The sequence below is a fragment of the Anser brachyrhynchus genome (assembly GCF_964034855.1).
Source record: "Anser brachyrhynchus genome assembly, chromosome: 5".
NCBI classification, from domain to species: Eukaryota; Metazoa; Chordata; class Aves; order Anseriformes; family Anatidae; genus Anser; species Anser brachyrhynchus.
This window is the reverse complement of record NC_137699.1, coordinates 37,266,845-37,293,691: the sequence shown is the minus strand read 5'-3', so window position 1 is coordinate 37,293,691 and position 26,847 is coordinate 37,266,845. Positions and strand designations below refer to the sequence as shown.

General features: G+C 49.6%; 2 protein-coding genes and 2 long non-coding RNA genes across 10 annotated transcripts in view; 2 read left to right on the top strand and 2 right to left on the bottom strand.

The window, feature by feature from the left end:
• LOC308196352 overlaps positions 1 to 2,261 on the bottom strand; it is a 108,780-nt gene extending 106,519 nt beyond the window's left edge. For 3 of the 6 annotated variants that reach the window (XR_013952156.1, XR_013952157.1, XR_013952158.1), the window contains exons 1-2: positions 1,083 to 1,231; positions 140 to 301 (exon numbers count right to left, since the gene is read on the bottom strand). This is a non-coding gene — a long non-coding RNA (uncharacterized lncRNA). The other 3 variants (XR_013952155.1, XR_013952159.1, XR_013952160.1) reach the window with 3 other exon arrangements.
• An 11-nt stretch (positions 2,262 to 2,272) lies between these two features.
• LOC308196355 lies at positions 2,273 to 10,569 on the top strand. Of its 2 annotated transcripts, none has more exons than XR_013952164.1 (4): positions 2,273 to 3,649; positions 3,729 to 3,787; positions 5,450 to 5,512; positions 6,095 to 10,569. It is a non-coding gene; the product is annotated as an uncharacterized lncRNA (long non-coding RNA). The 2 variants fall into 2 exon arrangements; XR_013952165.1 differs by having other exon boundaries at positions 3,729 to 3,836.
• Positions 10,350 to 12,172, bottom strand: CDKN1C (cyclin dependent kinase inhibitor 1C). Its single transcript, XM_080595239.1, has 3 exons — positions 11,397 to 12,172; positions 11,150 to 11,276; positions 10,350 to 11,049 (listed from the first exon to the last, which is right to left on the bottom strand). Exons 1-2 carry the CDS (start codon positions 11,854 to 11,856, stop codon positions 11,155 to 11,157), a joined length of 582 nt encoding a protein of 193 aa, XP_080451365.1. The 5' UTR covers positions 11,857 to 12,172; the 3' UTR covers positions 10,350 to 11,049; positions 11,150 to 11,154.
• A 3,765-nt stretch (positions 12,173 to 15,937) lies between these two features.
• The window catches only part of SLC67A1 (solute carrier family 67 member 1), a 64,514-nt gene continuing 53,604 nt past the window's right edge, over positions 15,938 to 26,847 (top strand). The window contains exons 1-3 of the mRNA XM_080595236.1: positions 15,938 to 16,896; positions 21,233 to 24,289; positions 25,601 to 25,698. Of these exons, the coding sequence (XP_080451362.1) occupies positions 24,161 to 24,289; positions 25,601 to 25,698 (227 nt within the window). The 5' untranslated portion in view covers positions 15,938 to 16,896; positions 21,233 to 24,160. The remainder of the gene's footprint in view (positions 16,897 to 21,232; positions 24,290 to 25,600; positions 25,699 to 26,847) is intronic.

Here is a 26,847-nt window from a genome sequence, read left to right as displayed (position 1 = left end):
TCATCCCCACCACCTAACAAAGCCCCTTGGTGGGAAACCACAAAAAGAGTCATGGGTGGCAAATGCAAGGTCAGGATGTGAAGTCGGATGGTGTGCCAGATGCCCAACCGGGACGCAGCCAGGTGCGAAGTGCTCTTACCGTATGGAAAGCACTGTCTGCTCTGCTCCTGCTCCATTCCTGTTCCGCTCCTGCTCCACCCAATGCACGGGCAGGAGCTGTGGGAGCTGGCCCCAGGCATCGCAGGAGGGGATGGATGGCGGCTGCTGCTGCTCATGGCTTCGAGAGCGGCACAGAAAGGACCTAAGAAAGAAGGCGGAGGGGGGAGAAAAAAAAAAAAGAGCTTATGCTTGGATGTCTAGGGCCATCTGCCACCACAAAAAGTACAATACTGGATTCTTGAAATGTAAAAATAGATCTCAAAAGAGACATGTTTTAATGAACTGAGCACAAAGAAACATGGTCGAAATAAACTGCAAACAGAAGCAAGGTTCAAGGATCTGTTTGTTAAATGAACACCCAAAGCCAGAATATGTTTTTAGTGCTGGAGAATGCTGGCTGGCTGGTTTCGGCTGCAGCCTGCGCTCTCTTTGGGATGCATGTGGGAGCAGGAGCCGGTGAATGGCGGCCCTTGTTTGTCCTCTCTTGAGGAATCTAATTATGTATCAATTGATTTCAAAGCCCACAACAGTAACTCTCTAGCAAACACTCGCTCCGAGACATTGTTCTGATTTTCGCCCGGTCATAATTTATTCACCTCCGGTTTCAGGGAGGTGGCAGTCCCCTCCCGACCCTCCCTTATCCACCGCTCCCTCTCCTTGCGGCTCACCCAGCAACAACCCCCCCCCCCGCCCCGGGGGGGGTCCGAAACACCACACGGCCGGGGGGCTGCCAGCGATCACCTGGCGCTGGAGGACGCCGCCTCCGCGCCCCCTCCCCAAGCTCCTGCCGCTCCCCCAGCTGCCGGGGGTCCCCTCACGCACCGTGCGTGTGCCCCGCGTCCTCCCCGGCCCCTCACGGGGGGCAGGGCCCCGCGGAACCAGGCGGTGGGGGTCCCCCCTCCGTCCCACCCCCGTCCCCTCACCGCCGGCCACGAGCCTCCTGTCAGCGCCCTCCCGTCAGGCAGCGCCCGCCGGCGGGAGCGGCCGCGAGCCCCGGGGAGCGGCACGGGGGGGGCGGGGGGCGCGCGCCTCTTCCCGCGCGCGGGCGCGACCCCCGCGCCCCTGCCCGCGCGCGGGACCGTGCACACCTGCGCGGAGGTGCGCGGGCAGAAACGCGCGCCGTTGTTGTTTTTTTTTTTTCTTTTTCTTTTTTTTTTTTTTTGCAAAAGCAACTCCAGGAGCAAACGCGCGCACACGCATGTATGATTGCACTTACAGATGCGCATGCACGCGCGCATATATGCATGCTCAAATATGTACGCGCAAATGCATGCACAAACGCGCGCAAATGCATGCGTACGCATACACGCGCACAAACACACACACGCACGCACAAACATACACAAAGACACGTACACGCACAGTCATGCATGCACAAATACATGCACAAGCACGCACATACAAATGCATGCACACATACACACGCACAAGCACACACATGTACGCAGCCGTGCACATGCCCTCCCCCCCCCCGTCCCCCCCCAGCAGTCCCCTCCGGCTCTGCACAGCCCCGGCGCTGTCCCCCCCGTACCTGCCGGTGGCCGGGGGCTGCAGCTGAGCCCACGCAGCGGGCGGGTTACAATGGGGCTGGCCCCGGGGGGAGCCTCATAAAAGGAACACGTTTCAGCTACAAGCTTCCCCCAGCTGGCCCCCGACTTCACTCCTCGTTCCCTCTATGGAGAAGGGATGGGGGGGTGAACTAGGTTTTTGGTTTTGTTTTTTTTTTTTTTTCGGGCCCAACCCGAAATCCTCTAGTTTCCCCAGTTTAAAGGGAAGAGTCCCGGGGGGGATGACAAAAGCTCCAGCCCTGACAGTTTCCCATTGCATCTTGGCCCATTGCATCCTTGGTTATCCCTTTCCCCAAGAGAGAAAACCGATTAATTTTTGCAATACACCTTCAAACGACCCTATCCCCCCTCCCCCGGACTTCACTAAGCAGCATCTGGAAGCGAATCCATCCCCAAATGTGTGTGTCCCCTCCCCCGGCACAGCAGCGCTGGGGGCCGTGCCCCCCCAGCCGCTATTTAGCGCCTATTACAGCGGGGGGACACGGGCAAGGTGCGGGTTTAAATGCAGCCGCCCCCCCCCCCCCCCCCAAACGCAGACAATTTTGATGAGTGGGTTTTTGTCCGGATGGTTTGTAATGGTGCCTGTTTTGGGGTGTCCCGGGGGGTCCGGGAAGCTTTAATTCGCTCACAAAGGCTCATTTGCAGGTCAATGCCATGGCACACTCGCCTCTCCCCTTTGCCTAAATCTCCTTTTGTTCCCCATCGCCTGCTCCTCATGCCAGATGGCCGCGGAAAATGCTAATTTTCTCTCCCTCTCTCCTTTTTTTTTTTTTTTTTTTTTTTGCATTTAATTGCGGCCCTTTGCAGATGGGGGCCGCGGAGTGTGTGCTTCATTCAAATGAGGTTTGCTTTTTGGTTTCCAGGCACGTTTCTAAAAGTCCGATCCGAGTCAGGCAGGGATTAGTTTGACAGGGAAGTGATCAGATTAAAATCCCTGCCTGAGCTCGGCTTCCCCGCTCCCTCCCTTCGCAGCCGTTCTCCATCCTGCCAGCCAAAAATGGGAAAATTTTGAAAAAAATGGGGGAAGAAAGGGCAAAGCCTTCTTCTCCTTGAGTGATTTGGGGTGAAATCAGCCCAAATCCAGGCAGGAAAATCAGTCTTCCTGGGGAGATGGGAAAATGAGCTTTTCTCGCCATGAGTAGGTTGGTAAACCTGGATTGGGGCTGAAAATCATAGGATTGGTCACATTGGAAAAGCCCTTAAAGATCATCGAGTCCAAGTGTCCACCTGACCCGAGTGCCACCACTAAGCCGTGTCCCTTAGCACCCGCTCTTTTGGGATTTTCCTCCCCAAAACCCAGTGTTGATGTGGATGGGATGCGGGTGCCACCGGTGGCCTGGTGACTGAGAGGGCACTGGGCAGGACAGGACCAGGACCGGACACAGCAGCCCCCCCACGCCTGCAGGGGAAGAGGGAGGTGTATGTTAAGACATATTAGGGTTATAAAAGTCTTAAAAGCTGCTTGACAGTACAGAGAGACAAACTTATTGCACAGATTATCATTTTGTGCTCATTCACAGGTCTACACTTTATTTTTTCTTTATGGTTAGTCTGTTAGAGCAAGATGCTAACTGTTCCCTTGCTGACTTCGAAGCAAATTAGCTGACTGCTTTGCCTTAATTACCCTTGCTTATCTGGCTTAATTAAAGCCAGCCCACAAATGCTGACCCAGGTGTTCCGTGTGCTGGCAAACTGCAGGCACCTGGAGCTGCTCTGGAGCAAGGGGCTGCTCTCAGGTATTATAAATATATAAATATGTGTGTATGCACACACTCAGGATTTTTAAGTTTTTGAGTTTTGGATAATATATATAGTGGGTTTTTTGGTGCTTAAGAAAAATACCTGTTAAACCAAGGATTACCCATTATGATTTACTTGTTCCTTAAGAGAGAGACTTCAGGCATCAGCTCTGGGACTGTGGGGTGAGAAGGAGCTCTGTGATGCCTTTTTTACCAGGTAGGATCTGAGTAAGGATCTGAGTAACTGTGTGTGTGTGCACAGATCTCTTTTTGCCTCTGTCACTGCTGGGGAATCGCAGCTCCGGACTGACCTGAGCTGGTGTAAGTGAACAACTGCATTGCACTGGGTGTTGGTGCTTGACAACTTGTGGTGAGTAGGTGGAAACAGCCATTCTCCTTGGGATGACTAGCAAAAAATAAAAGCACGTTTACTGTGGACAAAGACTTAACCCTAGTATCCCTTAGATCTTTAGTAATTATTTCTCTCTCCCGATTTTTTTTTCCACCACTTTTAAATTCAAGTTGGGGAGGGGCAAATCCCATATATTCTGGCTTTCTGTTTAAGTTAGATTTGTTTCTCTAAGAATTCAAGAACATTTATTTGCTTAAAGGCTTGCCAGTAAAAAGGCCCCAGGTCTAATCCCCTTTCTGCTACACAGCACTGAAACTTAGGAAACTCTTTGCCTATTGACTTCTTCACGTGGAAACCGATCCGCTGAAAGCAAAAAGAAACCATTTCTTGGAGCGGGGGGAGAAAACCTCTGAAAGTCTGTTTTGAAGAAGTCGTCGTCCTTGGCCTGTGTAGTAGCAGCAGAAGCAAAGGCTTTTTGATCCTCAGATTTGTAAACTTGTAGACATAATAATGCCATTTCTCTAGTGTTAGCAGGTGTCCTGTCTGGAAGTTGCTGCCTCAGCCTCCAGCAGAGCTGGGAATTAGAAAATTGTCTGTCTTTCCTGAACCGTGAAGTGCTGCTCTTAAATAAAGGCCAGGTCAGATGTTAAAGGGACATTCTTGTCTTCTGAAGCCGAAATAATCTACAGTCACATCGAGAAATGAAGGCATCCTCCTCCCAAAATGGTCAACCTCTTTATCTCCCATTATATTCCCCAGGGTCAAGAAAAACTCTGTCCATGCGGATGTTTTGCAGTATTTTTCCTCAGCCTGTACTCATCCCGCCTCTGTACAGCTGAATTTTAGGGGAATAGAGTACCTGGGGAAAGTTTTATTCTTTTTTCTCTCTTTTTTTCCCCCATTATCCTTCCTGTGTCTCTGACAGAACAGTTCAGTGAATACAGATCAAGCTTCAAATATAAATTGTTTTCTCTCTCCTCATTAATAGATCTCAGATGAAGCCTTTTTTTTTTCCCTTTTTTATTTGGTAAGATTAACAGGCTAAAGAGAATTTTGCAGCAAGTCCTCAAAAATCTTGCAGGTAGGAATAAAACACAATCCCCCTAGCACATCTTTTAATTTGCAGCTAATTCCCTCTGATAAGGTGCCTTTGCACTGTTTTATGGGTGTTGGTAACAGTGGTTTTATGGAAGTTATTCCCAAATATCTCTCCGTATTGCCCCAAAGACATGGTTGCTGCTGCCTGGAAGTGTTACACCAGACAGCAAGCACAAACTGCAGCTTTTATTTTATTCACACTGTAAAAAGGCTGCTTCTTGAAGTGCCCCAGCTTGGGAGCGATGCTGATAGGGAGAAGAGCTTCCTGCTTGCTGCCAGGGTTTGCCCCACTACGCACTGGAAGGGGGGCGTGAAATTTGGCAGAGGGGTGGGCTTTGTGTCAGGGACATGCCTTTTGCCACCCCCGTGCAAATTAAATACGTGTTTTTTCCCTCCAGTGCTGTCAAACCCTCCAATACTCAGTAACCTGCTGTGCTCCTTGGGCTCAGGCACCCAGCTGGGATTCAGATCTGGCTCTGCCATTGATTTTTGTGGGTGATTTGGGGAAAAATCACTTTATGGCTTTGTTTCAGATTCCAGACTATGGAAGAGAGCCAGTGCTCACTGCTCACCCCAATGCTTGTAGGAGCTTTAAGGTGAGCATTGCTGGGTGCATCCCTAGCTTTTGGCACACAAAGCCTAGACTTGCACTGCCACAGGCTTCACCAATAACATGCCTCCAGCACCATGCCTCCTGGATTCATTTTAACTGGTTGAAAGCATTTTAAACTGGCCAGACTGGTGGCATTGCTAAGGTCTGACATCAGGTGTAAAATGCAAAGCAGAAAATTCTGGCTGAAAGCTTCAAAAGGTTTGGTCTTGGCACAAAATATGGGCATCCCTCTTTGGAAGAATATGTATCCTGGCTTGTTTGGTTACTGAAACAAAAATGGGTTTAGCCTAAAGATGTGCGTGTGTGGGGGAAGACCCCCAGGAGTTCACAGACGATTTTGGTATTCCCTTTGGGAGAGAGCAAAACTTGCAAGCTGTTGCCCAAAGCTTTGGGGACCCGCAGCCAGTGGATGGGATGCTGTGCAGCCCAAGCAGAGCTGAAGCCCTGCTAACTAGAGCCACCTTTGAAAACTTCTTGAATGAAAGTCCGAGGGAAAACAGGCTTTGCGAAACCAATTACCCCCGAGTGTATGAAAACAACTTAATTCATGCCCATTGTTTTCCAGAGTGAACTGCTGTAGGACTCGTTTCCCAGTGTGTCTCAAGCTGCCTAATGTGACCCAAGCAGGGGCTTCCCTGGGGTTTTTAATGTAAAAATGGGACTGGGTGGTGTTGGTGAATTTGTTGTGGGGGCCATTTTTGGGTTGATTTTTTTCGAGATGAAAGGCTTGCATGTGTGTTGTCACAGAGTGGCACGCAGGCATGGCTGCACACTCCTGTCCCTCTTGTCCAGTAACACTCCAAAATATCTGGGATCAAAGCATCTTCCTTCTTGGAAAAACTTCTTTGCCTCACATCATGGCTGGGCACAGAAGAGCTCCGAGGGTGACTGTAGTGGAAAGGCTGGTGGGAGCCAGGGTCTGGCGTCACGGTTCTGCATATGCGTGATTTTGGGAAATCTTCCCAATCCCCACCTCAAGAGTCGGCGGGGATGGGGGGCAAGCTGTGGCAGAGTGAAAAGCCTTGTCAAAGCTCATGTAGTGATTTTTGAGTGTTAAAGACTGGAGGAAAAAAAAAAGGCATTGAATGTTTTTAGGTTCCTTTTCTTAGGTGGCACCTGAGAAATGCTCTGAGGTTTGTGCTGCAGAGCAGGGCTGAACTTTGAACGTGGCGTTTTCTGCCACATATGACACAAGAGGATGGGTGAACGATGCGCAGGGCTGCAGGAAGGGAAACCAGGAACGGCGAGGACCAGGGAAGACCTTGGCTCTGCCCCCTTGTGTCTGTGCATGATGATAAAATCTTTTTAATTAAATGATCGCACTGAGTGCACAGGGTGAACAGTGCTCGCTTAATGAGCAGTTGCTCAGTTTGGCTTTTTCTCTCTGTTCAATGGACAGTGCTGGGTCTTATTAACTGTGCACTGTTCAAGCCCTGACCAAAGACATTAATAATTTCCCTGTTGGATTTATTTGGTTCAGCTCGCTGTAGTATTAGAGTGCTTTTCAAACATGAATGGATTAATATATAAGCCATGAGTGCTGTTATCTGTATTTAATGATGGGGAACCAACGAAAAGAGAGATGGAAGCTAATAATTGAGTGCTGGTCTGAGACGCTCCATAGCCAACCATTTCTAAGCACTCCTCTTCATCTAGCCAAAAACACATGCAGAGCCTAAACCAGCCTTAGCCCTGCTTCTGCTCCACCTGTATCCCCTTACCCCAACCCACATGCTGCACGGTGCTGTCCCTGCATCCCCACAGCTTGGGTCCCCATGACACCATGGGTGCAGATGTGAGGCTGCACGACTGCTGGCTGCCAATCTTCCTGGAGCAGAGGCTTGGCCATGCTGACAGGGGATAGGGCTCCAAAACTCTGTTTGTCCTGTGCCTATGAGTTAGAGCTACTTTTCCTCTCGTAGCCAGGCCCGTTTCAGGGGTTTTATGGCCTCTGCAGCTCTTCAAACTGCTTAGCATCTTCCTTTCTGCTCTGTTCACAAAGTGTTAACTAGAAAAACAGAATTATATCTTTTAATCTTACAAAGAGACTTTGGGATTGTGTTTGGGTCTGATTTGTTCCGAAAACATGTACAGAAGAACAGTTCTGAGGGGGTATGGGCTGTTGGCAGGGAGGCACGTATACACGTATACCTATATGCATGCACTACTTCTTTCTGGTTCTCTGCTTAAATATGGTCAATTCAATTTCTTCTCCCCACGTGTATACTCTGCTCAGATCTACTAAGCAAACACAACCAGTTGTAAGTGAATTGAGCATTTAGTGGATCTATTTTATTTCTATACTCAAATGTAGGAAATTATGCTTTAAAAATGACCATTTTCCCCTGTCCTGTTACCTACACCTCGTGCTCATTAGAGACAAATATTTGCTCAAGAAGTGGAAAGCAGCTTTTTTGTTTATTCTAAGTGATAATAGAACAAGTTTTGGCCTGGAAAGAAAAGTCGTGGCTAGGCAGGAGAATGATTCCCAGCGTCAACCATATGTTGCATTCATCTAACTGAAGTGGCTTAATTACTGGTAGATGTTGCTGCACTCATAAAGATAGCGCTAAGCTTTCTGCCAAGGTTGTTTGCTTATAATTGCATTTCCTGGGGGCAAAGGGGGTCCAAAAGACTTTCTCCTGATGAGCTTCCCTTTCAGTCTTCTGCTTAGGTAGGCACCACAGGGTTTGCATCGGGAGATGCTTGCCTGAAACAAAGCTCTAGAGGTCTCGCAGCATTAAAGCTCCTGTCTTGGAAGTGCAGCAGCCGTTTCCCAAATGTGCAGCTCTCCTCCACGGGAGAGGGAGCAGTGGTTTGGGGTAGGTTATTCCTCTGAGAGCATAGCTGGCTTCAGCCTAGGATGGAAGCAGCTCAGATATTGACCTGTCTTTTTGTAGCTGCGATGAGCTGTAAGATCGCTCCTTCTAGACCCTTGATATCGTGCATCCTTTCCAAAAAATATTCCTGTCGTGAAATCCAAAGTGGGATTTGGGATTTCTCGCTGAGGGGTAAGCGGGCTGGCTGTAACAACGGGCAGCCTCCCTCTGTTTCTGCCTATGTATTCTCATGATAAAGGGCACTTTAAAGCCCTTCTGACAATGAATGAGTCCTAGTTAAATATTTCAAGAACTTCTTTACATGGTTTCCTCTGATGCATGTACTGTTGAGACATCTGTCTTCAGTACTAATAAAGTAGTCTAGATTTAAAATGAACTTCATTGGATTGCTTTGAAACTATAGGCACATATGGTTCATAATTAGCTGGATATCTCTTATAGTTAAATGATTTTTCCCCTCTCTCTCTCTCTCTCTGTCGCCCATTCGCATCAATAATAGAAGCAAACAAAGTTCCAATTGTTCCCTGTTGCGGGACATTATGTGCCTGAATAAATGGATGTTGGCTGTGTCTACATGGATTTGCCATATGGCTACAAAGGCCGAAAGAATAGGGGCAGTGTGCTTTGTGCTGGGGCGAGGCAGGCTGGGTGGAGCAGGGTGCGGGGTGGCCGCACACCTTCCTGCCCCGCATCCCGCGGGGCTGGGCTCGGGCACAGGAGCTCCTCGCCTGGCCCGACAGCCCCCTGCCCGCTCTGCTGGGATGCTCCGGGGACACCTTGGCACAGCTCCTGCGGCCGAGGTATTTGGGAGCTCGGAGTGGGGATTTTGTCATTGCAGAAAGTCCTATTATGAGTGGGGGGGCTGGGACAATGGAGGTCCCAAAGGCACCTGCTTTCATGAAAGCGAGAGAAAAGCCCATAAATCCTGGAGGATCCAGCTGCCTCACTCCGGGTATTGTTGGCTTTCAGAAGGAAAGGGAAAAGCTATTTTTCTTTTCAAAGAGGGGGGAAAATCGTATTGAGGCAGCGGCCACTGATGCGGGCGCGTAAAATAATCCCGTTCTGATTAAGCGATCACGAAGCTGGAGGTAATCAATGTTACTTTTACAGCCAGGAGCGTTTTGCGGCCGTGACGGGGGGGCAGAGGCAAGCACTGCAGGGGCCAGGGAGCGCCGATGCGGGTAAACCCTCGGCCGCCTTCTCCTGGCTGCCCCCCTCTCGCCCCCCCCCCAGATCCGTGAAATAGCATCATCGCGCAGCTCCTAGGGCTTAAAAGGGACAAATCCAGCCAGCCACTCCCCTCCTCCGCTCTCCAGCACCACCTGTGGCCAGGATTGGGCCCCCTGCAGGTGGCTGCCCCCCCCACCTCCCCAGCACAGGCTCAGGGCGTTTGCCCGGGGTGCCCCCTGTGAGCTGCACAGGGGTGCGTGGCCGTGCCAGCACTGGGTGCTGTACTCATGTATTTTGCCTCGTGGCTGTTCTGCTCCCCCCATTTATAGCTGGAATTGCAGGATTTTCCTCAAAATTAATGCTGGGCTTGGACCAGAAGGATGGGGAAGCTTTACCCTGCAGTAATGTAGGGTGGGGGCATGCAGGTTGCAAGGGTCCCCCCATACAGAGCCTGCTGAGGGGCTGTCCCCACCCCTCATTACCCCCACTTAGTGTGGGGCAGCCCCAAAGCCTGGAGGGGTCTTGGGCCCACCTTCGGCAAGAGGAGAAGGGAAAAACAAAGCGTAGAAAGGCTGAATTTGGGGCTTCCATGGGTGTGTGTTCCCTACCTCACTTTAACTCCAGCAGCACTCACACACATGTGGTCACAAGCCACCAAGCCCTTTCCTCCAGCAACTGGGGGCAGCTTTGCACTGCACAGGGGGGTGTGGATGCAGCCACAGTGCATGGAGCAACACGGGCTTAGGCCTCAGTGATCACAGCCACCTCCCCAGCTCCCTGGGACATCTGCACAACACACACCAAGCAGCATTGCAAGGGTTTCCTGGATTTTTTTTATTATTATTATTATTTGAAGTTGTGGCATTATTTGCAATGGCAGTGGTACAAACCGGCTCAGGAACCATTGAAACAGATTTGTCTTCAAGTAAATTCTAAAAAATGTTTTGATTCATAACTACATCTTGCGAATGCAAAAAAAAAAAACTATAAAAATAAATTTACATTTTGTAAATAACAAAAGCAAATATAGTGCCCTTTGGCTTAACCAAAAGAAAAAAAAAGACTATTGGATGTCAATCAGTTATCCACATTTCTGACATAAATAGAAAATATAAGTTAGTATAACTCTTAAAAAACGTTTTTGTACAAATATACACTTGCTTTTTTCTTTTTTTCCTCCACCTTTTCCTTTTTTTTTTCTTGCACTGAGAGATCAGCAGAGATTAAACATTTCATATAAATGACTTTTAAAGCTTTACACTTCTGGCCAGTGTACTCACATTAGGCATAATACATTTCTATATAGAACGTAATACATTGCACAGTTGTACGGTAACACTGCTCCGTGCGCGGCCGGGCGCTGCGCCTGTGGCTCCGGCTCCGCTCCGGTTTTGCTCCGGCTCCGCTCCGGGGCCCGGGCCGGGCGGGGGGGCCCCGGTTGGCCGTGCCTGGGGGGGCGCCTCGCCCCCGGGGCTGCGCGCCTCTCCCGTGGGTGCCGTAGTGCAAAAATCTAGGGGGGGCGGGGAAAAAAATAAAAAATTATGATGGGATACGTAAATTAATAGGAAGCCCCCTACCCGAGCATCATCCTCCCTCCGAGTGCTCCTCACCTGGCTCACCGGAGCCGCTTGCGGGGGGTCTGCTCAGCCGGCACGGCGGCGGGGGGGGACGCGCAGCCGGGGGGGCGCTCGGCCGCTGCCTTGGGCTGCGCCGGCCGTTTCCTCCTGGCGAAGAAATCTGGAGGGGGGGGACGACGAGAGAGGGGGCGTCAGCGAGGCGGAGAGGGTGCACGGGGGGGGGGGGGCGAAAAGGGGGGGGGAGGACCCAACTCCCCGCTCCCCCCGTCGGGGCACGCACCTGTGATGCGGGCGGCGGCGCCGCTCCGTCGGGCGGCGCGGCGGCGAGGAGCGGGGGGCGCGGCGCGGTTCTCCCGGCTCAGCCGCCCCCCCGGAGCCCCCTTGCCGGCGGCGGGGGGCGACGGTGCCGGGGGAGCCCGGCGTAGGGGGACCCGACGGCGCCCCACCTGCAGGGTCTCCCGGTAGAAAGCGGGCACGGCGCCGCCTTCCACCTCCTCCCAGCGCAGGCGGCCGGGCGCGGGGGGCAGCGGGGTGTCGGTGTGGAAGTTGTAGTCCCAGCGGCGTTGGTCGGCCTCGCCCATCTCCCGCAGGCGGCTCCGCAGCTCCCGGCCCAGCTCCTCGTGGTCCACCGGCCCGAAGAGGCTCCTGCAGACGGCGCTGCGGTCATGGCCGGCCAGCAGCGCCCGTCGGGCCGCCAGGCGCTCCAGGGCCGGGGGGCCGGAGAGATGCACGTCGGCCATGGGTGGGTGGAGGGGGGGGTGCGTGGCTGGCTGGCTGCGTGAGGGCCCCCCGCCGCTCCTCCTCGCCGCCAGTCCCGTCGCGTCCCGCAGCCTTGCCTCCCCGCCTCTGAGCCCCTTCCCCCGGCCGCCCCGCTTTTAAACCCCGCTCCCCTCGAGGCCGAGCAAAACACCCATTAGCAGCACGGCGTTTCCCTGCCAGCAGCCCGCCGCGATTGGCGGCAGCCCCCCCGCCGCCCCCCCGGCCCCCGACGGCAGCCCTCCTGCCCGCGCCCTCCATTGGCTGCGCCGGGCAGCGCCGCTCCGCCGCCGGCCGCATTGGCCCGGCCCGGCCCGGCCCCGCCGCATCGGGCCGGGGGGGGCGGCCCCGGCGCTGGCCCGGCCCCGGGGGGGCGGCCGCGGAGCTCCCCGCCCGCCGCCGCCTTTGTCTGCCGCCGGCCGCAGCTCCGCCGACGCCTCCCCGGCGATTTTCGGGCTTGTTTTTATCCCCTCCCTCCCGCCTTGCCAGCCCGGAGGTGGGGTGTGTGTGTCTGTGGCATCATCGTTATGTTTTAGCCTTTTTACTTCTTTTTTTTTTTTTTTTTCCCCGAGGGGACGTTTTGCAGCATCCGTAGGGCGCGCGGGGGGAGGACAGCGGGACCGCTGCCGGCTCGGGGTTTTTATTACGCTGCTGCAAAACAAAGCGGGATGCTTGCAGATCTCAAAACAAGCTGAGGGCTATTTTTAAAAATAGGACTGCTCGGCTGCATGGAAGTAATAAGTCGCAGCCTCGCTGAATAGAAATACATGAAAACCACAGCATTTTCCTCTCCTAACTTTTAAACCCACATAATACATGTTTGTTCACTGCAGATGAACTAATCTCGCTATTGTGTTGCCACGGATCAGCTGGCTTGCGCTTCACATTTTCTGCAGGTCACTGCAGTCATTGCCTTTTGTTGTTTTGGGATGGGGGAGCGCAAAATGAAGGGGGGGGTGGAGGGAGCATGATCAGACATGGTGCCAAGACTGGGCCCAGAGCACCATCATCAGAGGCTCGGTACCATGGTGAGCTTCTCTGCGAGCAAGGAGGGAAGATATGTACACAAGATGCCCTTTGCCCCCTCTGCGAGCAAGGAGGGAAGATAAGTACCCAAGATGCCCTTTGCCCCTCCGCACTGTTTTCCCCGTGTCTGTGGCCACTGCCAACCACATCTTCAGCCCCACTCCCAAGGAGTGGCAGGGCCCAGTGATGCCCCCACTTTGGGACTCGTGAGGTCCCTAGTATGGGACCTGTGGGGAGGGTCTTTCAGCACCCAGGCTTTGAGATGTCACAATGAGCTTGGTCTCCCAACATCATTTCTGATGTCTGTGGGGGTGGGAGGGCTCTCAGACAGAGGTCTGTAGGTCTGTAGCTTTGCAGTGGTGAAGACACCACAAATGTGTTCAGGGTGCAGGTCCCCTGGCCGTGCTTTGGTTTGCAGGTCAGGCCCCAGGTCACTCATTTCACAACTGGGTAGCACAGGTGCTTTAGAACAGGTGAAGACTTTTATCCATTTTAAGATAGCTGTTTGGGTGTGGTGTTCTCAACAGGTACTCTTGGTTTCTTGTGTGAGGCAGACCGATGTGGAAATACCACCACAGTGTCCTTCCTGAAGTGGCCCCCAGGAGGTCTCCTGGCCCAAAGGATGTCACCCGAGCAGCTCCCAAGAAATCCCTCGTGGTGACTCTGTGTCTGAATGGGTGGTAGGTGAGCGTGGGTCAGTGAGGGTTAGGCCAGGGCGAGAAGAGAAGGCAAGGAGCCATGCTGGTGTGATAGGGGAGCGCATTGGCCATGGCGCCACATCCACCTCTCCCCACCCCAAGGGGCAGGTTGTGTTTAGAAATAAACTGTGTAGAATGGGAAACCTGCTGAAAAAAGTACCTTCTTTTCAAGTTGGAGCAAAATGGCGGTGGTCGAGTCCCTGCAGACAGGAGCTCTTTGTGAGGAGCCCTTGCTAACCTGCTGTGGTCCTCCTGGCCGCCTTTCCTGTTTTCGGCCTCCTTGGTTTTATGCATTCCTGCAACAGAGGCTGAGTGAGCAAACTTCCCTGCTATTTGCAAGATGTGGGAGTACACTCTGAAAACCTTCGTCTCAGGCCTTCCAAAGCATTTTCGGAGGTTAGCCAATATTTACGTAGCGCTCGAGGGATGCGAGGAGCTCTGCTTTTAGCAGGAAAGCATTTGCAGGGGTTGCCACGGGTGGGAGGCCACTTTGCCTTCCAGCTCACCTGGGAGGTAAAGCAGCTCATGTTCAAGGTTTTAGTGTCTGATGGGGTTATTTTAGCTCATCTTCCTCATTCCTGGTGCTCTCCATCTCTTTGACATGTTTTTTTTTTTTTTTTTTTTGTGTGTGTCTGGTAATACTACATTGATGGTGACAATGTGGGGGACTTTTTGCTCGCAGTTGCCATTTCTGGTAGTGTCCAAGCTTGTCTTCTGCATGGAAGGTAAGCATCCAGCTCGTGTGAGGAGGGAGCACTGTCTGCACAGAGATGTGGTGTTAATTTAGTGAGTTTGTGAACTTTAAGGCCAGAGGAATATGGTATGAGCCACTAGATGAGCAGTTTGCCCAACATGAGCCTCAAAGCCTTACCCAAGGGCCCATTCACTTCTTTGGAAATTCCCGCTCCAGTGCAGAGCGGAGGAGTCATCGTTATGCTTAGAACAATGCCCTGTAAGAATGAAGCATTTTTGCTCAAAAAGACCGATTAGCTCTGCATACCCAGAACCATATCTGCTGATGTTGGAGAAAACAATGACTTGAGCATGTATTCCTGCTGGCTGCTCTGTTTCAGAGGGTGAGGGGAGGGAAGGCGAGCTCCTTTATGGCTTGTGTATCATTGTAGGGATTGTGACTGCAGGAGGTTTATTACGTTTGTTCCTGTTTGGAAGGAGTCCAGGGTGGCCATCAGAGCGAGGGCCGAGGTCGCTGCCTTGGCAGATAGGGGAGGAAAGGTCCTCACACTGCAAAGTGAGCAAGAAGCAAGTGAGCACATTCAGTAATGTTAAGGTGTTAGTAAGGTAACAAAACAGAGAGCCCTTGCACTGTCATTCTGGCAGGGATGGTGGTCATAGAACTGCAGTTTAACTTCTTCGCAGTAGAGGGGTGGTGGAGGCAAACACATCCCCATGACACTCCTCCATCTGCTGGAGTCTCAGCATCTCCTGCATGAACGGTCCAGTTCTCGAAGTGCTGCCAGACAAACAGACCCAGGTTCTGGGTTCAAGCCTTCTATTTTGGTCCCATCTCAGTTCCCTAAACAGGGCTTTGTCCTATACACCTAGCAACATTTAACTCAGAATTAATTTAGTGCAGTCTAAATGCACTCGCCTCACTTCAGGACATGTTGTATTTGATAATTGTTTTAGCAGATATGTAGAACAATAAACGCTAGTACTTTATCTCCCATGCAGTTCTCTTTTACTGTGCATGTGATCACGCGTGGTTTGCAGTTTTGCGTTTATACCAGTGGCAATTTTGTGTGGTACTTTGGAGTCCTGCTTATATAAGCCACAACTAAAGTTCAAGCCAGTGCAGGCTGTCAAGGCTTTTGCTTGGGGCTCTTTCACCATCTAAGTGACCTTTCAAATTATTAAAGCCCACGTACATTCAGAACAGCAATAAAAAGTCAAGTTATCTGATTTGATAGCCAGGCAAAAACATGCTAGTTCAGGGGTTAAAATGTGGGAGGATAATCTGAACAAAACCCTGAAAAAATGCTGGTGGGTTTTCTTCAGTTTAGATTGCTGTATATTCCTTGTTGAATTTTCAAAATCAGTCAAAAACTCAAATCTCAGAAAAGCGCTTTATTTCATTTAATTTCACTTAATCCCCCCCCCCCCCTTTTTTTTTTATTTCTTCTTGGCTCTGAGAAGAAGCTAGCCTTGCTGTGCTGCTGCCCCTTTGCTTTTCATAGTGGATCCACGGTAATACTATTCTCAGAATAGCTTTTTGGGTCTCTTCCAACTTGGGCTATTCTATGCTTCTATAGGTTGTTTCTAATTCCTGTACTGGGAGAGAGTCCATTACCCCAGTTTTATTTTCAATGTACTGTTTTTTAGGTGAACACTGCGTCGATGCTGGCAGTTGTGCAATGACTGCTGAAGGAGATCGCTTGTGGCCTCAGCTCCTGCAGGAAGTACCTGATCCAAAAAAACAAGCCCAGGAAGAGCAGGAAGCACACCAGGAGTATCCTCAGATGGATCCCAGCCACACCTAAAGGAAACAAAACCTACATTTAAAAAAATAAAAATAAAAAAATCCCAGCCCTGGAAGATGCAGCCTGACCGTGCCCGGGCTGGCCCCGATACGCGGGGCAATGGTGCCCTCTAATGTCGGCCGGGCCCGGTGGAGCCGCCCGCTGCCCCCCGGACGTGCCAGGTGCCTGGGTGGGCTGCCTCGGGTGGGCTCTGGCAGGGGGTACAGGTCTTAAATCCGTCCAGGGTGTGCAGAACTGCCAGGGTACCAAAATGCATGGCAGCCGAATTCACCCGCCTCTAGGTTTTGCAGGTTATTCCGAGCCCATTTGACTCCTTGGCAAGACCTCTGGATGGGAGAATGCCTTCAGTTCAAGCTGTGAAAATGAGGTTAAGGTGCACGTTATCCCGCTCCCCAGGCTGGGTTCCCTCTTGTTTGCCGCTCCCTCCGATCCCCGCGATGGGCTGTGAGATAGCTTACGATGACGCAGCGAGGTGAGATAATTCCCCCCACCCCCCAGCCTCCCATATGCAATTCTTTAATTAATTTATCTCCTCGCCCACAGCTTTACATTTGCGTTCAGCATAGTAACTTTCTGAAGACGCGGCGCTGAAGCTTTCCCTAATCTCAAGAAGTGATCATTTTGTAATCTGCCTCGTGGACTCCTGGCATTAATGTGGCTGCAGGCTCTGAACAAGGACCAAGCACAACACAGCCGGCGGTGAACCTGCAAGGGAGCGAGTCGTTGGGCTCCCAGGGGGGCGTCCATCACGTTCCTCCTGCAGCCAGTCTAACTGTATGGAGGCTGCCCTGCCTGCAGTACGGTATGTGTTCAGATAGGGCAGGGAGTTAATTGTAGCTGGCATAGCACTATAAACATGCTTATGTCATGTTGTAATTGGCTCTTGGTGAAACAGCTTCACAAAGGTGCAATCAAAGGCAGGCTTTTGCCCCGATGCTAGCAGGTATCTCGCTGTCCTCCAGCAGGCAGCTTTGCCAGCATGAGCATTACGATTCTCTTGGTCATGTCACACAGTAACATATTCTGCATGGAGTCTCTCCATGTTGTTTAAAGTCAAAGACAGAATCTTATCTCCAACACAAGCATGGCATCTGTCCTGGGAAGAGCATAAGCAAGCCCTGGTTATTTATAAATAAGCATGTGCCCTGCACAGCAAAGTCTGTGCGTACGGTGGCACATGGCGGCATTTCAGACTGACGTGGTACAAATACTTCCAGCATGAACCGCGTTCTCAAACGTTGTCATGACTGAGTGAGTCAGAAACAAATGTTTGCTAACAGCAAAAGCAGCAGAGGAGCTGGATGCAAAAGACTGAAGGAAAAAATCCCAACAGCAAATTTAATCTAGGTTCTTTCCTCTTGGTGCATCACAAGGACTGAGCCAGTCCATGGTTTCTGAGGGTGCTTACAGTGAGGGGGATGCAGTGGTGGCTTCATTTGTGCAGAGTTGGATGGATTTTTGGCAAATGATTTATTGCTGAGGCTCAGGAGGAGTATAATCCTTCATGCTGTCCTGGCTGTGCTGGGCAGAGAGGAGTGGAAATGATTAAATCCTTCTTGTTTCATCTTGACTGTAAGGAGAAGAGAGTCTGGGCAGCGTTGCAGAGGAGATTGGTGTCACTTTGAAGAGGAGTCTCCAGCACCTGGTCAACACAGGAAGGCAGTGGGAATTTCCTCCTAGCACCCTCCCTTACGGGGACTTACAGAGATAATCCCACTGCTGTCTGCTCGGGCATTAGGAAAACAAGCTGGCCGCTTGTTGCAGCAGCACCTTTTTTCTCTGTTTCAAATACCTGAGTATTGGCAAAATGCTCTGGTCCCATCACTGCTTTGGCAGGGCTGGTGCTGAACCAGCTTGGATTGCAAATTTGCAGGGTTTGCTTCATTTCTGGGAAAGGCCTATGATGGGTCCTAGTTTTAGTGCACGGAGACTTTGATGTTGGGAATCGTGTGCTCTGGAAAATAACTGTGTGAAGCAGAGGGCATAGCTCCAGGTGAGCTGCTCTTGTACTATTCCAGCCCTCTCCAACAGCATGTAAAGTTTACTTTGATTCTGCACAGATAGGAAAATCTCTTTCAGCGGGCCTAGTGCTGTTTCAAACTTCTGAAGAAGTTCTGAAGAACTGCCGTAAGCAATGAGCCCAAAGTCATGCTGATTTCTTTTTGTGTTGGGCAAATTCAAGCTGAGGGAGGGTGGGAAGGCCAGGAGGAAACAGTGAATGGTCTCCAAAGTCTTCCTGTGGTTTGAACCGAAATGTAGTGGGGAAACCATACCTCTTGTCTCCCTAGCTAAAATCAAGATTGCGAGCGTTATCCCCAGGCAGAGCTGGCTACAGCTTCTGTCCCTGGTACAGGTGATGTGAGCCTGGCTGGCAAAATACAAACACTGCTGGTGTCTGGCCACCTCGGGAGGTGTCACCACCTCTGAGCTGCTGGTAAATCCAGCCCTGCATGTTTACGGATAGCCCTCCTCCTTTGTCCCGCCTCGTCCGTGTGTGTGCAGTGAATATCTGCACCATAGGGTTGTCCAACCCACAGAGCAGAAGGAGCTGGGCATGGGGCAGCCACGCCCTTTTCTCCACATCCCAAGGAGGCTCCACGGAGGTCTGGAGACCTCATGGAGAAACCAGCAAGGAGAATGGGAGGGGATGCACATCTCCCCTGGCCCACGAGCAGATAGGGGTTTTTCTGGGAATGTAGCACAGACCCTCCTCTGTGCAGGGAAACCGTGGTCGGGATGTGCAAGGTTTTACAGACACATGCTTTGCAGCTCTCTAATTGCCTTGTGCAGAAACATACATTAGCAGGAACATTAAATACACATCCGTGTTTTGTTTGTGCTGGGTATAGCTTAGTTGGACGGCTAACCAACAGAGAGATTTTTGTTACATTGTGTTGCTGGTGGTCTCTCAAATGCCTGAGAGTTATAAATCAGGCAATTGTTTGATTCTGACACAGGAAAATGTTTTGGTAAATGCAGGAGGCTCAAGACTAGCTGAAAATGTCTCAGGCTCCCATTGTTTGCAGAATGTAATGTGTGCAGAGGAAATCTACAGCATTCCTGTGACAAACCGCAACAAGAAGCTTCATACAGCCCAAATCATTTACAATTCTCATATAAATTATAATGGCTTAAATGTTATTTAAATGATAAACAGCTTTTGCATTCCAGACATTGCTGTGATTCCAGAAGGTGGCTGTATAATACCAGTTGAATGAAACATTGCATATTGAGGGCTGAACGTGAGGCTTTATTTGCCCGTATCCGTTTTTGTCACATCTAGCATGTTCTTTGGATAAGGACCTTGGACTCCCAAAGCACTGTGTGTATCTTGGAGCGTGGGGCTCCATCCATTACCCAGCAGCAAGCTGTCTGGAGGTCGGTCACGCCGACGTGCCCGTAGGCTGAAGACACAACTGCAGAGACAGCAGAAGTGTCCATCGCTCCTGGCCATCCCCAAGGGCACCGCTGGGGGACATCACCCCTTGTCCAGGAGGGACAGAGCCATCGAGAGACCCCATGGGCTGCAGTACTCACCCGGCCGAGGATTTCAGTGTAGGAGGAGTCTTTTTTCTTGCTGTTTCCTCAGTGCCTCAGTATGACAGACTGCTGGAGGCTGGTGGCATTTGCTATGTTTTGAGGCTTTCACTTTCAGGAGTAGGTCGGTGGCTGCTCTCCAGATTCGCCCAGCACCCCTTCTCTTTAGGAGCAGCTGACTGAAACTCGAGGGCTCTCCATTCCCCCAGGAGGGATTTGGGGACAGAGGTGGGCCATGGCAGCACCTGGGAGAAGACTGTCCCAGCAAGGTCCTGCTGGAGCTGGTAAGACTGGATGGGTGCAAAGAGCTGAGAGTTTTCATCCTATTTGGTCATGTTATTCTTGGTGTGACTCTCCTGAATTCAGGCCGCGGTATTTTTTCCAAAACCCTTCTACAATTGACACAGTCTCTACCCCATGCACATGTTTGGATGTCAGATTCCAGCATTCAGAAATGTTCTCTTCTGGTTTAATTTATCCAGAGTATGAGAGAGGCAGTTTCTACTGCCCTGTGGTTAAGCAGCAGGACTGGCGTCCAAAGGATGATCGAATCTGATTCCAGCCTCTTCCACAGACTTCCTCTGTGATTTCAGACCAGCCATCACACCCTGCTGGCTGTTACTGTCCCATCTGTAAGGCGAGGAGGATCCAATTCTTTTCCCTCATCCAAGTCTGGAGCTCTTTTTGTGTTTGCAGGGCACCAGACGGGGCCTTGGTATTAGATGGAGCTTTGGGGCTTTACCATTAAAAAGTCAGTAATAACCAGCCCTATTTCAGATAAAATGTGATCTGCAGTTTAATATGCTAAGTAACAAAGACTTTACCAAAAGAATGAACAATGGGCTTTTTCCATTTTACAAAATAATTTGCCAGGCAGAACAAGCACACTAGCATTTTTATAAAAACAAATTATAAATAATTGCTTTTTTGCAATTTAATACACACATAGAAAGAGCCAAAAGAGTTCTGCAGCCACTGGGAATCTGATTTCATTGCCGATTTGGACTGTCTCCGTAGTTTTTATGAAAATCCCTGAAGACTATGCTATTTTGCTATTTTGTAAACTAAACATGGCTTTTTTTTTTTTTTTTTTGCTGGCCATGTGGATTCTTTTTCCGTTCATTAGCAAGCTGCCTTTTTTTTGTGTGTGTGTGAACACAATTAAACAAAAGAATAAATCAGTCAACAAACATGGGACATAATTCTGGCTGTCCTGGGCCATATACACTCTTATTTGCTCAACAGTATAAATCTTTCATCAGACTACAGATGAGCCCATTGCGCTTGGGGACGGGGAAGGGAGGGATGTCCCGATGTGCTGACTGACACCAGCCCGTGGAGCATCTTGGGTTCCCGTTAGGAGAGCATTTCTTGACCAAAAGCATCGTGGTCTCCTTCCTGGGCTGCTCCTACAGTGCAGGTGGGCTCACAGGTATTTGGGAATTGCTTCAGGGGACTGGTTCCTTTTCCTCTCCCATACTTTGGACATGATGGTTCCCAGGGGGTTGTGTTTCCATAAGGGTTGTTTTTTTTTTTGTTCTGGAGGAGAATTTGACTCATCCCACTCTTTTTTTGTTTTGTTTTGTTTTTTCTTCTCATAGAGGGAGAGCTCACATCGACAGAGGATTTGATGCCTGAGAGATGCCTATCACTGCTGGCCAGCACTTCTGTGGCCCTTAAAGGCTCTTTTGAGGCTGTAAATCTTGTTCTGACAGCTAAATCCCACCCAGAGCACTTCGTGTTGTTCCAGGTCATATTAACCTTCCTCTGTCAGAAAACTCAATCTGACAAAAGGATCCAGGACACATTTCCTCATGATTTACCCTTTTTCAACCAATATTTTCAACTGCTGGTGTTGCTGTGGGTGGGTTTCCCCTCTCCATGTACTTTTAGCTGGCCTTTCTTCCCATCTCCAGTGATTTGAGAAAGATTTCTGCCCAAGTAACATAAACACTAGGTCTTTACTATTTTTTAAAAGATGTTCTCAGATTTCTCACTCTATTTTTCCACAGATCACCAGATAAATAGGCCTCAGGAAAGATATACCAGGGAGGGCAACTATAAATACTCCAAAATGTTGAGAATAAGTGTCAAGACTTAATGCATAGCTAATAGCCTAATCTGCAGTTTAATCACAAGACATTTACATTTATCTCCTCACTTGCTTTCAGCGCAGTCTCCCTGGGATATCTGTCCATTTAAAGTTTATTTATGCTACCCAAGAAAATTCATCTGCTATTCATAAGGTATTCCTCCCCATTTTTAAAATTAAAATTTTTTCTTTAAATACGACTCATCAGTGGCTGAGTGCTACACGGGGTGTAGTCCACCGCTGATCCAGAAAGTGCCTTTACCTTAAAATGCAACGCCAGCCTACACCACCCATTATATCATTATCATTACAGATACAGATGAGCTGGCCCCCTGGGCAGGATGAGGCTCATCTGTGGAGGGAGAAGGCATTTGATGGAGGGCGGTTGCATGTGCAAGTCATTGCTTTAGTGGGATCTGTTTTCAGTTGTTGCTGAGACAAACTTACCAGTCAAAATATTGCAGCTTTTCAAGTCCAAGTCAGCAACGTTTCCTGTAAGCAGTGTTTTACATTGTATTTGCATGAGTTGCTTTTGTGATTGTCTCAAAACCTCGGTAAAGAGAGCTCTGTCATTAATTTTACTCTTCTATTCAATGCTGGCGATTCGTACATTGTGCCTGTGCAGCGCAAACCAGGAAGTTTTATTTGACAATGTTGCTGCTGTGCTGCAGGAAACCCAAAGAGCAGAAAAAGCCATTGTTTTGTGCTTAGATGTACTCAATGCCAGGCACCAATCCTTTACTAAATTGGGATGCACTCTGGGTAACCTTCCTTCTTCAGTAACAGATATGACTCCTAAGCTGCCCTGAGCTGGGTCTGCTCGAGTGGTCACAGTGGTATAGGAGTGTCACTCCTTAAAAGTGCTTTTTCACTCTTGCTCCAAATGTGTTTGCAGAAGGTTGTTCCTGGGCAGCCTCCAGCACTATGGCACCAGCCCCTGGTGAAACATTAATCTCTTGGCCTTCCCATCACTCACTGGGAGTCAGAGCCCAACAGCCTGCCCCAAATCACCGGGCTCTGTGGAGTAAGAAGCTGTACCCAGACATCTCACAGCTCCCTCTCCCTGGGCTTAGCTAGACACCTGGCAGCCCTGAGAACTGCTCTACGTGCAAGCCAGCAGAGGTATGTATTTGTCTCTGGATTCAGCCTTTGTGGTGAGTTGAGCCTCCGTTTCCACACAGAGGTGCTCCTCAACAAGCAGCTGGCTGATGTGCTCAGTGATGGAGCCTCAAACCAGAGGGTCTGCAAGAAATGTGAGAGCTGGACTGACCAAAGCCTTAAGAATTTCAAGAAGTCGAGCATTCACTTGTGTATGTGCTACAGAAAAACAGAGCTGAGCCAGTGTGTTTAAGCAGGACAGTGGACAAGATCTCCTGAGGTCCCTTCCCAGCAACAGCCCCATGATTCTACAAATTCAGGGTGCTGGGATCTCTGTTTTCTGTTCCTCTTTAAAATACAGATAATGCTCAACCAGACCTCCAGGCTTCAGCAAGTAAGCAAACAAATAAAACCCCAAGCAGACAAGCAAGGAAACAAACAAATAAAACCCTAAGCACTCAAGCAAGCAAGCAAATAAACATAACCCCCAAAGGACAAATGAGTCTTGTTTGTTTGTTTTAATTTTCCAGTTTGCAGTCAGCCTCCTAATTAGTGTGGATTTAATACATTTTTAAAAATATATTTATGTTTTGGTTTTGGCTAGTAATTTGTAGTCTGAGTGGAGTCATATGTGAACATTTTCTAGCTCAGGCTCTCTATAAATTTTCACCACCTGGTGCAGTAGGGAGAAAAGGTTCAGCTGGAGATCCTGGTGAAAACAACTGGAGCTGCATGTAAGACTGGTGTTTAGTTAGGATCTATGTAAATGTATTGCTGGAAGCACGAGGACTTGGAGACAGCCACTCTGCTGTGAGCTTCACTTGCAACCTCCAGAAATTAAACGTAAGTGCTTTCCATGAAGGATAAAACCAGTCATCTCTTCTGAGCCACCAGAGACAATGGAAGTGAGAGAAGCGAAGGAGTTAAAGAGCTGAAGGGTTTGTCACATGGTCTCACTTGGGGCAATGTCCACTTTTACCCTGCTGGGATTCTCAAGCTAGTCTTTGCTGTGATGGTCCTCTGAGCAATGCCCACCTGGGACAAGGCTGAAGAATGAGATCAGTGGCTCAATGAGTGGCTGCTTTTGATCCTGCCTAAGAAGTAAATGAGAGAAAGGGGGGTGAAAAAAAGAAAGAAAATCCCTGCCAAGCTGACTCAGCATATTTCACACTGTTAAGCTTTGAACTGTAAACACAGCATTTGCACCTTTTGTATACTCCACGTTCCCAGCCAGGACGCACCTTGGTGCCCCTTTTCAGCCCAGCAGCCTGCAGTAAGTCACCCCGTGAGTACTGCGTGTGAAAAAGCCAGCTCGGGGTGTGAGGAGAAAGCCTGGAGGATGAAGAGTGAGACACAGGGGGAGAGCAACCACATGGGAGAGCTCAAGAGGGGACGAGTGATCCTTGTCGCCTACCTGATAGCAACCATAGAGCTGACCTTCTTGTTCATGCAGCTTGGAGTCTTGCCTGTGAGTATGGGTTGCTGGGTTTTATGGCATTTCTTACCTTCAATGACAATTGTGAAATCTTCTAGCAAAGCCAGAAGGGACTTTTCTAGAAGAAAAAAGAGAGTAAAGTGTACTCCTATCTAGCAGGCAAGCTGTGACTGCGCTCAGGGTGTGCAGCTGCTTTATTGTACTGCAGCAGCACTTTGAGCCCTTTCCCAGTCTGAGGGCCCTGCTTGAGGCTGATGTCTCCTGCCTGTTCTTGCTAGGATGGGACCTGGGAGTGGTGAGAGACCCAATAAGCTGTCAGGAGAGCTCAGAGGTAGGTTTTCTGACAGCATTATATTCTCACCACAGGGCAAACTGCCAGCAGTGAGGAGTGAGCATGGCTTGAAACAGTAGGAGCTCTTGGACGTGGCTGAGCTGAGCAGAAGGATAGGAGAAGGGGTGGAGGGGCAGAAGCTGTGGGCGGTGCTGGGTGGGCAAATGAGAGCATCAGCATCTCCTGTGGGTAGCAGAGGTGCTGCCAGAACCACAGAGGAGGGAGCAGCAATGGTCAAAATATGGCTTGTTGGAAAGGAGTGCTGGCAGACACAAGTGCAGTCCCCATCTCTCCAGGCCCTGTATTTTATGTGTCTTTTTTCCGTGCTCATCCACTTTCTGGTGTTTCTTTCCAATCTGTGAGTTCCTGGATCCATGACACAGCTGTCTGTCCTTGTCTCTGGTCAGCCCATGCTTTCTGGGACATCTCTGCTGCGTTTGTGCCTCCAGAGGCGAACTGCTCTCTCCTCCTGGGACAAAACCAACCCCATGGTGTCCTGAGCCTGTAGGCTGGGAGTGTTTATTTGTGGTGGCTCTTCAGGGTTTGCATCTCTTTTCTTTCCGTGGGCATCCCATGCAGACTAAAGGCCACATTTTTGCCCATATGTTGCTTGCTTTGTTAAACAACATCTCCAAGACCTAGGTGCTGGGTCTGCAGGCAAGAGAAGGCTGGTTACTGCCTACCTCATCCCTGTGTGCAGAGCCTGAATGGTAAAGGGCCTGCCTCAGGTTCAGCTGTGTTGGACCACAAGTGTAAAAAGTGATTCAGATCTGTCACCTGGTTCTAAACTGATGGTTTTGATCACATCCTGCTTATTTTCATCAGCAGATGATGTGGGCCAGAGGCTTTGTATTTATTCAGAAGCCTGAGACAATAAAGGTTGCATCTGTAGGTATGGAGAGCTGAAGGAAGCAATGGTTTGAAGCCATAGTCTTCTACGTGCAGAAATGAAGCTCTTTTTTCAGAAACATAATATACTTCATTTTCCCTGATCCATTTTTTTTCTTTTCAAGTACTTGGCAAAGAGCCTGGGTTTGGATTCGGTGGGGTTTGGCTACCTCCAGACAACCTTTGGTGTCCTCCAGCTCGTGGGAGGTCCCATTTTCGGAAGGTAAGGGAGAACAATTATCATGACCCTTTTTGTGGCTGAAAAAGGTCAGACTTTTTTTATATTTTAATCATAAAAACATTTAGTTCTGGTTCATGGTCCTGTTGATGTGTTTGAAGACTTCATAAATGAACAATGGGAAAATAAATACTGTAAGTAGAAATACCACAATGTCGAAGCAACCTTTATATTAACTTAGCTATGTTTTAATGGCACACATTTAAGTGTAACAATATACTGGGAACAAGCTTAAGCCATCAGACTCCTCAGAGCCCAGGTCCTAATGGCTTAATCCTGCAAGCATTTTATAAGCATGTGTAACCTTAGAAATGTCCTGTGACTGGGAAACTTAGGGAAAAAAGGTATTTATTCTTGTTAAGTAGAGCTGTCAATGAAAAGACTGAGGATCATGTTATTTCTAAGGCTGAATCTCACTGAATCTACATTAGGGTGTAATACAGAGCTAAAATTCCTCAGAGTTTGGGTGAATTTTTAAGAACTGATCTATCTACAAGCTCATCTACAGAAATAGGAAAAGAGTGGGAAAAGACTCAGGTTTTCTGCCTACGTCATGGGACATTTGCTCCTGTTCTTAATGAAAAGTGAATGGCAAGAAAAATCCTAGAGTGGCAGGGGAGTCTATTCCCCAAAAGCAGAAAACTTGAACTAGCAGTGTGATCCAGTGATGGGGAAACTAAAATGAGACTGAGAAAAATCTAGCTTTTCTCCTTAGTTCTGCTGCCAATCAGCAAGTGATACATGGATATGGTGCTAGTATGTGCCTTGGTTTCCCTTCGTGGGATTTTACCTTTGTGATTGACTTGGGTTGTGAACTCTGCTGTGTCCTCTAGTAGGCAGTGTGTAGCATCTCAAGGACCTGACCTCTCAAAGCCTTTTGATGATACCACAATACCTGTTTTAATACTTGAATGCCCATACATAATACTTGAATACTTGAATGTTACTTCTTTTAATATAGAAAACTAGAGAGCAGCATTTATGTTCTGGACCTGAGATATCTGATATCTGTTTTTTTCCTCTGTGCATGTCACTCACTAATGTTCAAAAAAGACACTGAAGGGAATGGGAAAAGGCAAAGAAAAATCTATGTGTGCCTGGCTTCCTGCTGGTACAGGTGCGGCTCAAGGTGTA

Coding starts and splice junctions, on each gene's coding strand:
- CDKN1C (XM_080595239.1), bottom strand. CDS start 11,856: ATGGCCGACGTGCATCTCTCCGGCCCCCCGGCCCTGGAGCGCCTGGCG. Junction 11,277..11,396: donor CGCCGCCGCCCGCATCACAG/GTGCGTGCCCCG, acceptor CCCCCCCTCCAG/ATTTCTTCGCCAGGAGGAAA.